Source organism: Pipistrellus kuhlii, unplaced genomic scaffold (assembly GCF_014108245.1).
Source record: "Pipistrellus kuhlii isolate mPipKuh1 unplaced genomic scaffold, mPipKuh1.p scaffold_m20_p_10, whole genome shotgun sequence".
NCBI classification, from domain to species: domain Eukaryota; kingdom Metazoa; phylum Chordata; class Mammalia; order Chiroptera; family Vespertilionidae; genus Pipistrellus; species Pipistrellus kuhlii.
In genome coordinates this window covers 4,117,907-4,130,708 of record NW_023425405.1, presented here as the reverse complement: position 1 = coordinate 4,130,708, position 12,802 = coordinate 4,117,907, and the positions used below count along the sequence as shown (strand labels likewise).

General features: G+C 40.7%; 1 protein-coding gene across 1 annotated transcript in view; it reads left to right on the top strand.

The window, feature by feature from the left end:
• The window catches only part of CTTNBP2 (cortactin binding protein 2), a 145,707-nt gene that overhangs the window by 112,107 nt on the left and 20,798 nt on the right, over positions 1-12,802 (top strand). The window contains 2 exon segments of the mRNA XM_045578665.1: positions 364-396; positions 399-442. Of these exon segments, the coding sequence (XP_045434621.1) occupies positions 364-396; positions 399-442 (77 nt within the window).

Here is a 12,802-nt window from a genome sequence, read left to right as displayed (position 1 = left end):
GGTGTGGTTCAGTGGTTGAGAATCAACCTGTGAACCAGGAGATCATGGTTCGATTCCCAGTCAGGGCACATGCAGAGATTGCAGGTTTGATCCCAAGAGTGGGGCGTGCAGGAAGCAACTGATCAATGATTCTCTCTCATCATTGATGTTTCTATCACTCTCCCTCTCCCTTACTCTCTGAACTCAATACAAATATATTTTTAAAATAAATAAAGGGATACCCCAGACCTGTGCATTAATGCCAGGCAAGGCTAGAACTTTCCGAGGATTGGAACTAAGCTCTGCTAACATTTGCTTTTAAACAGTAAAATATTGAATCCGGCAGTCAGAGCCAATGTTCCTCTGTATTTTTCCTTCTCGCAGGTCCTCAGGAAGGCTGCCTCGGTAGTGTGACATACAATCTATGATCCCTCTCCAGATGCTGCAGAACTACCTCAGGCTGGTAGGTGGATGTGTTGTAGGCACCTCTTACTGACACCCGAGAGGTGTTGTTACCAGACAGTTCAGCCCCCTGAGCTAGTGAGAGAAGGCTGTCCTCAACCATGATCCTTGTCTTCCCATATAAATGAATTTATACCAGAGCCCTTGACTATGTTGTGAAAAGCCAATTTATTAACCAATTAAGCATGTACCTTAATTGAAAAAGCAAAGCAACCTATACATCTAGCTTACGAAGCACAGACAGCTAATCTGAGGAGCAAGTTGGGTGGGGGGGTCTGAGGCGTTATATACTGTCCTGTCTATCAGTCTCAAAATTCCTCTGCTGACTATTTTGGTACAGAGTCATTCTCAAGGTCCCTTTTTACTTTGTTGTGGCCTCCCCAGAATTCTTGAGAAGCACCTGGCAACTTTATCTTGCCAAGCCTGAGACTGCTGGCTTCTCTGCCTCGGAAGTAAAACTGCCCCCCCCCCTTTTTTTTTGTCCCCCTTTTCTCCCTCCCTTTTTGCTCATTAGGGAGGTTTTCTTTAACCATTTACTCTGTGTCCTTGGCTGGGGAAGATGTTGGTTACAAGCTGGCTACAGATTGCCCGCACTGTTGGGCCTTGTTTTATCTTTCCTGTCTCTATCTCCCCACCTGTGAGTGTTAAAATAAGAGCAAGAGGAAACGGTCTGCCCCTAACTAGTACTTGACATCAAATAACTAGTCAATATGGAAAAGAATGGCTGCACGTATCAAGATGCCTCGCTACAAACGCTTATAATTGAAAAATGAGTAAATGTCTGAGCATTGGTGTATTGATGTAGCCACTTTAACAGAAACAAAAAAATGATAGCTTACAGCCAGGCGTCTTCAAACTACGGCCCGCAGGCCACATGCGGCCTCAGAGGAGTCTGATCCGGCCCGCCAGGTTTTTTGGGCAGTGAGCGCAGCCGAGGTGTTACAATAGGAATTAGTAGTTCATATAGTCCGGCCCTCCAGCTCTCTGAGGGACCGTGATCTGGCCCCCACTTTAAAAAGTTTGAGGACCCCTGGACAGTGTGAGACGTTTATTTTTCTCAGATGCCGAAGGCCTCGCAGGTGACAGATCTGGGGAGGGCGAAGGCGCTGGGAGACCTCTCAGGGCTACTCTGTCCCCCAGCGTCGCCACTGCACAGCCAGGCTCCCGCATGAGGGAGGAGAGCCTGGAGGGGCGCCTCTGCCTCGGGGGGTTGCACATATCATTCCTGCCCACACCCACGGACCAGAACTTAGACGCATGTCCAGGTGGGACTGGCGCATGTGGTTTTTGGCTGCACAACCCTGTTAATGTAAGGCGGCTCTACTACTGTAAAAGGCAGAGGTAGGGAGTATGGTTATCAAGAGGAAGAAGCCAATTCTCAAGACACAGTGGGTAAATGTAATGCTTTGTATTTGTTCAGGACAGTGGAACCTCGGTTCTCAAATTCATTCTGGAAGGCCGTTCGAGGCGCAGTTTGTTCAAAAACCAAATCAGTTTCTTCCCCCCCCCCCCCATTAGAAATAAAGTAGATTGAATTAATCTGTTTGAGACCCCCAAGTCATTCCCTGCTTTAACCTTTCTTACATACAGTACATGTCTAATATAGCATTTAATCTGTAAACAGACACTTCTGAAATTTATTGAACAACCCTCCACTGGCCTTAATCACTTTCAGCCCTCGTTCCAAGGGTGCAGCAGCTTCACCTGTTCAATACCATTGCCTCTGAAATACTGCCCCCAGCTAACTGCTTTTTGTTTATTCAAATCTGTGTGTTTTTTTTAATATATTTTATTGATTTTTTACAGAGAGGAAGGGAAGGGATAGAGAGTCAGAAACATTGATGAGAGAGAAACATTGATCAGCTGCCTCCTGCACATTCCCCCCACACACACTGGGGATGTGCCCACGACCAAGTTACATGCCCTTGCCCGGAATCGAACCTGGGACCTTTCAGTCTGCTCTATTCACTGAGCCAAACCAGTTTCAGCTAAATCAGCAGTTTTTCCATCTCTTCCATTGCTCATGATCTTTGTTTGGTGAGCACTTGCATACCCTTACCAATGTCAGCACCTTTGATGGGCTTTTTATTTTTCAAAATCATGATAATCATCCATTTCACCAGCAATAAAAGGAAAAAAATATATATTCATAGCACAATTTTCTGAGATGTTACATAAGATTTAGCATTAAACTGACACACATTCTCTCCTTTTATTTGTGACCTGAGAGAGACCTGAGAGAAGCTTTTTTATAACATCAGCATGAAAGGGTTGTCAGGTTAAGAACTGAAGTTTTGTTCCAAAACGGAGACATGTTTTCCGTAAACAACTTGGTTGAGAACTGAATTGTTTAGGATGGGTGACATTTGAGAATCAATGTTTGACTGTGCTCATTACATGCCAGGCAATATGTCTTCTTTATTTATTTCCGGGAAACCTCCCTCTAAGGTAGATAATATCACCCATTTTATAGACTAGTAAACTGAAACAGAAAGAGGTAAAATAGCTACAAGGCCGCATAGCTAGTGAATGATGAAGCCAGGATTATGCGTTCCCTGATGTAGGCGGTGTCTGTGTGTGAGAGATCTATTTAAAACTAAGGTATATGGATGGTGTAAAACATTAAACAATCATTTTGTTTACTGCCTTAATTTGGAACGCTTTTCCAAAACAATGAATGGGTTTAACTGTGACCCTTTACAGAAATTGTGTTCGTTGGACCATGAACTGGTATATTTGCTCCAGATGAAAATAAATTGTGTCATCCGAAAATTAATATTATTTAATACTAGTAGTGCTGCACATGAATTCGTGTGCTAGGAGCTCTCTGTGGGGCCTTGGTGCTCTGTGCCTGCTGCCCAGAAGCTCTCCGTGGCCCAGAGGCCCATCCACAGCCAAGAGCAGATGCTTGCCTTGTGCTGCAGCAATGTAGCAAGCCTTCCACCAGGCTGCTCTCGCTGCCCGCTCTCAGTGGTTGCCCCTCCCTCCCTTCTGGGACTGGAGGACTCCGGTGGAGCTGAGAGGACTGGGTGCCACCATCTTTTTGTGATGGAGTGACTGTTACTTTGCATATTCCCCTTTTATTCGATAGGATCATTGAAGTTGTAAAAGTTAGCCATTTTTCCTGTTCTCATATGTTAGCACTCAATTTCTGAGGATTCCAAGACAATTAATATAGAATTTTAAAAAGCATTAATAATCCCTACTGTAGCAAATGGTATATTTTGTAGTTCATCACTCTTACTCTTTCAGTAAACATAGAATTTTAAATAAAATGAAACTATACCAGTTTTCATAATCTTAAAATCTAGGTGAAATAACATTCTTGTGTCCAATGATTTGTAAAATATCACCAGGTCACAGGGCCAACATGCTAGCATACAACTTTAACCATTTCTAGCAGCAAAACAGCCGGAATAGCGATTAATAAATGTATTCATTGGATTGCAGAATAATTTCTTTATAAGAAATTATTGATTTCTCATTTTTTAAAAAGTTACTCTATAGTTCATGTGCAAGCAAACATGAAAGATATCAAATATTTTATTTATCTCCACGGTTCCTATTGGCATCAGGTGCAACTGGAACCTTACTAATTGCAACAAAATGGATTCAAAGGCAGCCTCCAAAGAATCAGCAGCTGTGGCTCCTTTAATTAGGGTTGTGTTGGTCAAAGATTGTTGCTGCTTTGGAAATCATAATGGATTCCAGTGTTTTTCTACCTTTTTTTTTTTTTAATCAAGAATGTTGACATCATTAGCAGGTATAATTCCTGATGTTTAATCATCAGGACTAGCCAGAAGTCCTGAGGAAAACAAGCATTGAAAGCCATTTATTGATCTAGTTGGAATTAACTGTAAAAGCAGCTACAGTCCAATGAAAACATTCAAAAGCCTTACAATTTAGGAGAGATCTCAATCTGATACTTTTACTTATTTTCTTTGTTAGTTGTTCCTCTTTCTCGACTGCATCCAAGTAAGCCTGTGGGTTTTATACAGACGAGAAAGAGACCTGTCTCATTCCTTTGTATAAATGAAGGCTGGAGTTGTGTCACCAACTAGTTTCAGGAATGTGAGCCTCATGCTCTCAGTGGAGTCAGTTCCTACAACCACTTCCTCCTCCCACCCCCTCCTCAGCATCTCTGTACCAGACAAGATTATGACTCAGAGCTTCTCATTCACCTGTTAGATGATTAAATGAATAGAAAAGCAATGCAGCTGAATTACAACTGCATATTAGCCTTGTCTGAGTAGATCTGTCAAATGAAATATTTGCTAGTCACATTCCAATTGCAATTAAGCATGTGCCTCCTGATGCATAAGACATAGTTTGACTATCAGTGAGCAACAAACCAGAGACTAGATGAACACTGTTGTTACCTTGTTCTCAATTTAATGAGTGTACAGAAAGGGCTTTTTTAATCCAACAACTTTTGGATGAAGATAAAAACTAAATTCATTTTAGCAATCACTTCAAAATTTAAGGTGAGTGAGGTAAAAATATAATATTATAGTTGTCAATGTTTCTTCTATCATAAAAGAGAGATAGACCCCTTAAGGAGATAAATCATACGTTATACATATTTGTATCAAATTCAGTTGTTTGACAGCTATTTACTGAGAGCTTCCTAAATGCATGCAGTTTTAGGAATGTAGGATATAGCCATTTGTAAATGTTGACTTTTGCATTAGCTCAAGTGTATCTCTTAACCAATTCGTAATTTTTATTAGCTTATTCTTAATTTTTATTTTATTTTTTATTTTACTTTCTCCATCACCATGTATCCCCTCTATGCCTTCTTCCACCTCTACCTACCCTCTGCCCCCTGTTCCCCGCCCCTGGCAATCACCATACTTTTATCCATGTCCATGAGTTCTCTCTCTCTCTTTTTTTTCTCCCTCCCCAACACCCTCTCTTCCAGAGCTGTTTGCTTGCTCTTTATCCATGGGTCTGTTTCTGTTTGGCTTGATAGTTCACTTTGTTCATTAAATTGCACACATGAGTGAAATCATATGGTACTTGTATTTCTCCGACTGGCTTATTTCGCTTAGCATAATGTTCTCCAGGTCCATCCATGCTGTCACAAAGGGTAAAATTTTCTTCCTTTTTATAGCCAAAAAGTATTCCATTATGTAAATGTACCACAGCTTTTTTATCCAGTCATCTACGGATAGATACTTAGGCAGCTTCCAAATCTTGGCTATTGTAAATAACACTGCAATGAACAGAGGGGTACATATATTCTTTAAGTTTAGTGTTTAGGGTTTCTGTGGAAAAATACCCTGAAGTAGAATTGCTGTGTCATAAGGCAGATCCATTTTTAATTTTTTTGAGGAAACTCCATATTGTTTTCTAGTGTGGCTGCACCAACAGTGCACAGGTTTCTCATTTCTCCATATCTTCACCAACACTTTTTATTTGTTGACTTATTGTTGCTTTATTCTGAAAGGCATGAGGTGATATCTCATTGTGGTTTAAATTTGCATCTCTCTAATGATTAGTGATGTTGACATCTTTTCATATGTCTACTTACCATCTGTGTGTTCTCTTTGGAGAAGTGTCTATTCGGGTCCTTTGCCCATTTTTTAATTGGATTGTTTGTTTTTGTGCTTATTCTTAATTTTTTATTTTAATAATTCAGTGACTATTAATGATTGTTATATTAGAAAAATACTAGATTAGGTCATCCTAATCTAAGCCCTATTTTAACATGTAGGGCTCTGAATCCCTCAGGACAAATCCATGAGATTCTCCATCTGTTGGCTGTCTACTCCAATCTTTGCTGGGAGATTATACTTAATCTTCATACATCCCAAGATAAATTTGCTATTTTTCCATTAAAAAAGGTCATTGGTGGTGGTTTTGTATCCAAGACAGCCCACCCTAGCTCCATCCATCTCTTTAGCAAATGACCAGGGCTGGCCTGATCGTTTTCAGGGTGCAGAAGAGCAAGGCCAGGAAAGGTCCCAGTGGAAGGAGGAAGCTGGTTTCTTCATGTGAAGAAGAGGTGGCTTCCACACCAGTGGGTCTTTAGGTTCCCGTGGTTGTAGTGGAAGATGCTGGCTGGTGGGCTAGTGTCAGCCCAGAGGAGGGCTGGAGCAGGAGGAGTTCATAAGAGTGGAGCCTGGGTGACAAGGGAGGGTTATGTTCAAGATATCTCTAGATTGATCTTTTTAAATAGCTATAATATATACCCAAATTATTATGTCTGTATTAATAAATGAGGGCCTAGCTTTACTTGATTTTAGTAGCCAAGTCTGAGCTTGGCTTTTACAGTTTCAATGAAGTAAGTTTTAAAAACAGAAAATATGTGTGTCCATGCGTGCACTGTAATTTCTCTTGAATTTTATTCTCATATCTATTGTATTAAGAGGGACCTTAGCAAATGGCTAAAACCTGCTCTAACAAGAAGGATTCCAGTTTTGTGATTTCTGGTGCTGAATATGCCAATATTGTTTGGGGGATTTAATATTAATAAACTGATAGTAACTGCCATCTAGGACTCTAAAGTCATATGTGAACTATTTGTTTAAAATTGAATGTCAAAGATGTCAGAATTACAGTCCTAGTGTTATCAATGGGGAGCTCTTTGTGTCCCCATCTGTTGCTAGGGGCCATTTGCTCTTCTCGACGTCACGAGAAAAAGGAATCTTTTGAGACTTGCACAGGAAAATGAGTGATATTTATTTGCATGGGTTAGGCCCCTGAGTTTCCAAGGTCTTATTTCCTTCCGTCCCACCGATGAAATAAGCCCCACTTTGCTTTCAGCAGAGCTAGGATTAAGGCCATTGCCCAGAGTTTTCACCCCATGTTTGCATAGTCCAATCCAGCATCAAGCTAGCTTACTTGTGTTCCCCGCTGCAGCCCATCAGTCCATTCATTGCTTCCTGGGGTCCGCCTTGTGGCTTCTAGGATCATAGGCAGGAGCAAAGCCAGAGAAACAAGAGAGCCAAGAGAGAGAGAATTCCTTTGTCGCAGAATTTCAACTTCCTAAGATTTTTCATACTTGCCATGGTTCCATCCCACTCTGGCCAGTTATTTTTGTTCCAGGCTAGACTGACAGGCACCTTCCCTACATCACCTGGATTCACTGTGTGTGATCCGTCTTCCCCTCGCCGCAGTGATCTGCAGGGACTGGGCCAGTGGTTCCCTGAGGAGTATGACATTGCAGCTGCCCAGGTGGCCATGCTTATAATGCCTGGCCTCCCTTTTGCTCCTTTCCTATCATCAATAACTAGCTAAAAACAATGGAAATGCTGCTGGAGAGATTTGTGGGCCAGATTTCCCAGACATGACCAGGTGTGAGGTTCTTGGTGTATCGCTGACGTAAGCATTTTCAGAAGCCCTCAGGGAGAATGAGATGCGATGAAAGGCTTTACTTGTATGGAGTTACATTCCTCGGGTTAAAAAGTCCCATGTCCCTTAACCCGGTCCTGTAAGAGGGGCAGCTGGGATTCCAGTAAAGCCAAAAGGAGGGCCAGAGTCCAGAGCTTTCGTTCCGTGTAGCGGCCGGGTCTAGTTCAGCATTCAGGCTAATTAAAGTCCAATAGTCCACTGTGTGGGTCCCACGTGGGCATGACCACATGGGCGAATGCAGAGGAGCGTGCCCCCTGCGTCAGAAGTTCCAAGAGAACTAGAGGGTAAGAACCAAGAGCCAAGCGCATATGCTTCTTTGTCTCGGAGTTTAAACATTAAGGTTTGCATCCTTGCGGTGGCCTTGTCCAGTCTCTTCCTCCATTGATCAGTGGGGAACAGATTTGGAAAGTGTTAAATTAGCAAAGCTGTATAAATAGCATGCATGCCTGTATCATTTAGTTTTTCCTTGACTCCTTTCCTGCTAAAAATAGGCAGATTATCACAATGTTATCAGTAAAACTAGCTATAAAGCATGATACCTTAAGCTATCGCAATTCCAACTTTATTGGCTTGGAGAAGACCTTTTATTTTTCATTCTTTCTTTGAGTTCAACATTTTGCCACAATCTGGCCTAAAATGGTCTCAAGACAGTAGAAGCTTTTCCTCAGACTCTGACAAATAAGACTTCAAATAAAAGGTTAAGTTTATTGCTTTAAAATCATGCCACTATCCGAAACCGGTTTGGCTCAGGGGATAGAGCGTCGGCCTGCAGACTGAAGGGTCCCAGGTTCGATTCCGGTTAAGGGCATGTACATTGGTTGCGGGCACATCCCCAGTAGGGCGTGTGCAAGAGGTGGCTGATCGATGTCTCTCTCTCATCGATGTTTCTAGCTCTCTATCCCTCTTCCTTTCTCTCTGTAAAAAATCAATAAAATACTTAAAAAAAAAATTAAGCCGCTAGTCTGAAGCCTCATTACAGGTGCCACATGGACCATAGTGGAAACTCTATCTCTTCTGGTAAACTCCTTTCTGCAGAAAAACACTGCGGAGGGAAAAAATAAAAGTATGGATCTGCCTTTGTGGAGGTCATTGTTCCCATTTAATCCAGAATTCATTTGCCTCACAAAGCACTAATTGATGTGTGGTAAGAGCTTTCTGAGTAGGCTGTGAAGAGGAGAATAAAAGGGATTGGTACCAATTGTGATAATAAGGCCATGTCCCTTTATGAATAAGCCAAAAGGCCACACTGTAAGCATGCACTTAGGGATAATTCTGACAACTGCAATTCACCTTTTAGAAGTTAACTGATTTTATTTTTCAAAGAACATATCTCATTTCAACATGATTATAATATTTAACTCCCACCCCAAAAAATCTGTCTGCTTTCTGTCTACCTACTGTCTATCTTTAGTGCCCTCTGCTGGAAGCACATAGCATGTATATTTATTATATCTCAGACCTTGCTATTTCGAGAAATATAAATGATAATGCTAGATTAGGTAAATATTTTCTTGGCATAGGTTTGCAAGTTTTCACCAGTCTCTGTAGAGCAACAGGCTCCCAGTTGGTTATACCTTAAATGGTAACCAACACAATTATATCATTAGAAGAGATAGACAAAAGAACATTAACAAAAACAACAACAACTGATACCTGAAATGGGAAGAAACCTACTAATGGAATGCATTCACTAGAAAGTATTAGTATGAATGACCTGGAAATTTATATGTTTGTTTTTCCCTTTAATTTTACTTAGTTCACTTACCTTTTTCCAAAAAGGATATTAGTCTATTTGAACACAAAATGCTTACTCCTAGTGAATTGCCAAAATTTTAAATGGAATGTTTCCTGCTTATATTTGTCAAACCCCCACAGTCAGGACAGATGAGGTATTGAGATTGAAGGCAGTTTATCTGTGAAGCCTGGTCTCTAGCTGTTATATGATCTCAAAATCAATCTTAAGGTAGTACAGGCAGTTTGACAGGATAGCTGTAATGAACAGAGAGCACTCTTGTTTTCAGAAATAAGACAAGATTAAGGAGCAATACTACTTGAAAATCTCGGAGTAGCGTATTCAGTAGATCTTGAAATTCTGTATTTAGTTTTGCTGGTGCTGTGAGAGAATTTCCACCCAACAAGTCATGGCAGTTTGAGATTAACTTGGAGAGCTCAGGATTTATGGTTTAAAATTGGACCTGGCTAGCATTACCTAACATGCTATTTCCCTCTAAAGTACTTTTGAAAAGTGACAAAACTTCACAAAAACAGAAAAATAGAACTGGAGTCTCCCTTTGGCAAGAATCTAGAAAAACTTTTTACTGCCATTATAGGGGCAAGAGACTGTTAGGCCTACTTATTAGCAGCCACCTGGAAATTAGGTAGGAAAACACTTTCAGTACCCTTCTAATGTTGGCGAAACTGTTTCTGGCAATTGAACCTCAGTTCAGCAACCTCGGTACTTGAGTTCTGGCTAAGAAAGAATCCAGAGCCAAGACAAATACAAGGGACAGAGTGGGTTGGGGAGGCAAAGGGAGAGGGAGCACCTGGGGGAAAGAAGGAGGTGGGCAAAGGTGAGGGGTGTTCCAAGGAGACCAAGAGCAGGTGCTGAGCCCCTTGTCTTGAGGACGTTTAGCTGGAGATCCCAAGGGAGGACCTCAACAGAATACTCATCAGCTTCCTGGGTGTGTCTCTGTCCTTTCAGGGTTGTGGTCTCTACTGATTGGTACCTGCCAGGTCTACCACAGGTTAAGGGAGGTCCACACTACAAGACCAGTGATGTGAAAGGTCAGGGGTCTGTGCCCCATGGTCAGCTTTATGCTAGTGAGGGAAAGGTTGCCCTGGGGGTGAGATTCCACCCTACAGTTGTCCATTGCTAGGCACTCTTTGGTGCCTGGCCTATGGTCCTTGCTGTGCTAATGCTTGCTTAACTGCCTACTACACCATTCTCATCTTACTAATATTAAAATAATAAAGCAAGATTTATACTAGTTAGAAAGTTAAAGGTTCAGCAGTAGTGGACTAGTATTCAAACCTAGAGAAAAATCAGTGGTGGCTGCCAGATATGTTGTTTTCAGAGCCTAAAACCCAGTCCCTTAAAGGACCACTTCCCTGTTTAGCTCATGGTGTGACACCTGGTAGTCAAGCCTCATTTTTCTCCATTTTCCAGGAGTTCCTCTAAGCATGTCTTTGTCTCCTTAGAAGAGATGATGGTCAAAGGTACAAACCTTTCAATTACAAAATGAATACATTTTGAGGATCTAATGTATAGCATGGTGACTGTGGTTAACAACACATTATATATCATTTCCTCATTTCCCCCAACACCCCCCAGGTGCTGCCAACCACCATTCTACTCTGTTCCTATGAGTTTGGCTTTTTTTGGTTCCACATATGTGATATCATACATACTTGTCTTTCTCTGACTTATCTCACTTAGCTTAATGCCCTCCAGGTTCATCCATGCCATCACAAATGGCAGGATTTTCTTCTTTATGGCTGAATAATATTTCTGTGTGTGAGTGTGTGTGTGTGTGTGTGTGTGTGTGTGTGTGTTTCATTTTCTGTTGTTTCCATGTCTTGGTTATTGTGAATGATGCTACAGCAAACAAGGGGGTGCAGGTTCTCTTCAAGATCCTGATTTAATTTCCTTTGGATATATACCCAGGAGTAGAATTGCTATTTTAAATTTTTTTGTACTTCTATTTTGAACTTTTTTTGAGGACCCTCCATACTGTTTTCCATAGTAGCCACATGAATTTCTATCAACAGTACACAAGGCTTCCCATTTGTCCACATCCTTGCCAACATTTGCCTCTTATCTTTTTCATAATAGCTAGCTATTCTGACAGACAGAGTGGAAATTTCATTGTGATTTTAATTTGCATTTTTCTGAAGATTAGTAATGTTGAGTTTTCATGTACCTGTTGGCCATTTATAAGTCTTCGGAATATCTGATTTTTCAATAGGTGTCTATGCTCCAGTAAAATATGAGAGAGAAATATCATTCCTTGCACTTTTTTGTTTTTCCACTCTTTGTGTCTTTGTTTAAGCTACAATTTTCTTCTAGAATTTTAGAGTGAGTGTACATCAGCACACAACCCCAGCACACACTACAGTTACCACATGGCAGGTACTATGCCAAGTACTATATACACAGTACTGATTAAAATAGATATGGTCTCTGCCCTTCTGGAAATGACAGGAAAAGTCCCTCTTAAAATTTCTAAGGACATCTCAAATGAAAGTTTACCTGATCCCTCCAGTATGAAAACTCCCTTTAATGAACAACAGTAGACTCTGTTTATATCTCTGGGCCCCACACAACTATAGGTCAAGGCACTGAGGGTATTATTTGGGCTTTTCCCTTGGCCCAAACGTGTATGTATTGGGAGCTCCTTGAAGACTAGTCGTATAGCTTTTTTTTTTTTTTTTTTTTTCACCTTGCACACTTTTTGAATTCTTATGGGAAATAAATGGGTGAATCTCCTGATACAGGAAATAGCATGGTCAAAGAAAAAGAAAATGCTAGTTACATTCAGGTGCAGCAAATAGAAGAACTTGCGTGAAGTGGAGGCAGAAAAAAGTAAGATTAGAGAGTACAGGTTGATCAGGGAGTAGTTAATGATAGGGCATAAAAATAAAGTTAATTAGATTTCAAAATGCCATACTTTTTAAATTTTATTTTTAATTGAGATATAATTCAAATATAACATTAATTTGGGGTATACAACATTTCAGTAATTGTATATATTGCAAAGTAATCACAACAATAAATGTAGTTAGTTAACATCATTACCATACATAGTTTAAAATTTTTTTTCTTATAATGAGAACTTTTAAAATCTACTTTCTTAGGAACTTTCAAGCATGCAATGCAGTACTATTCACTATAATCACCATGCTGTACAATGTATGAAAAATTAAGATTTTGAATAGTAGACTGAGGCCCAAAAAAATCTCCACTCTAAATGCTTTATATGTAGCAAATGGTATGTCATCTCCAAAT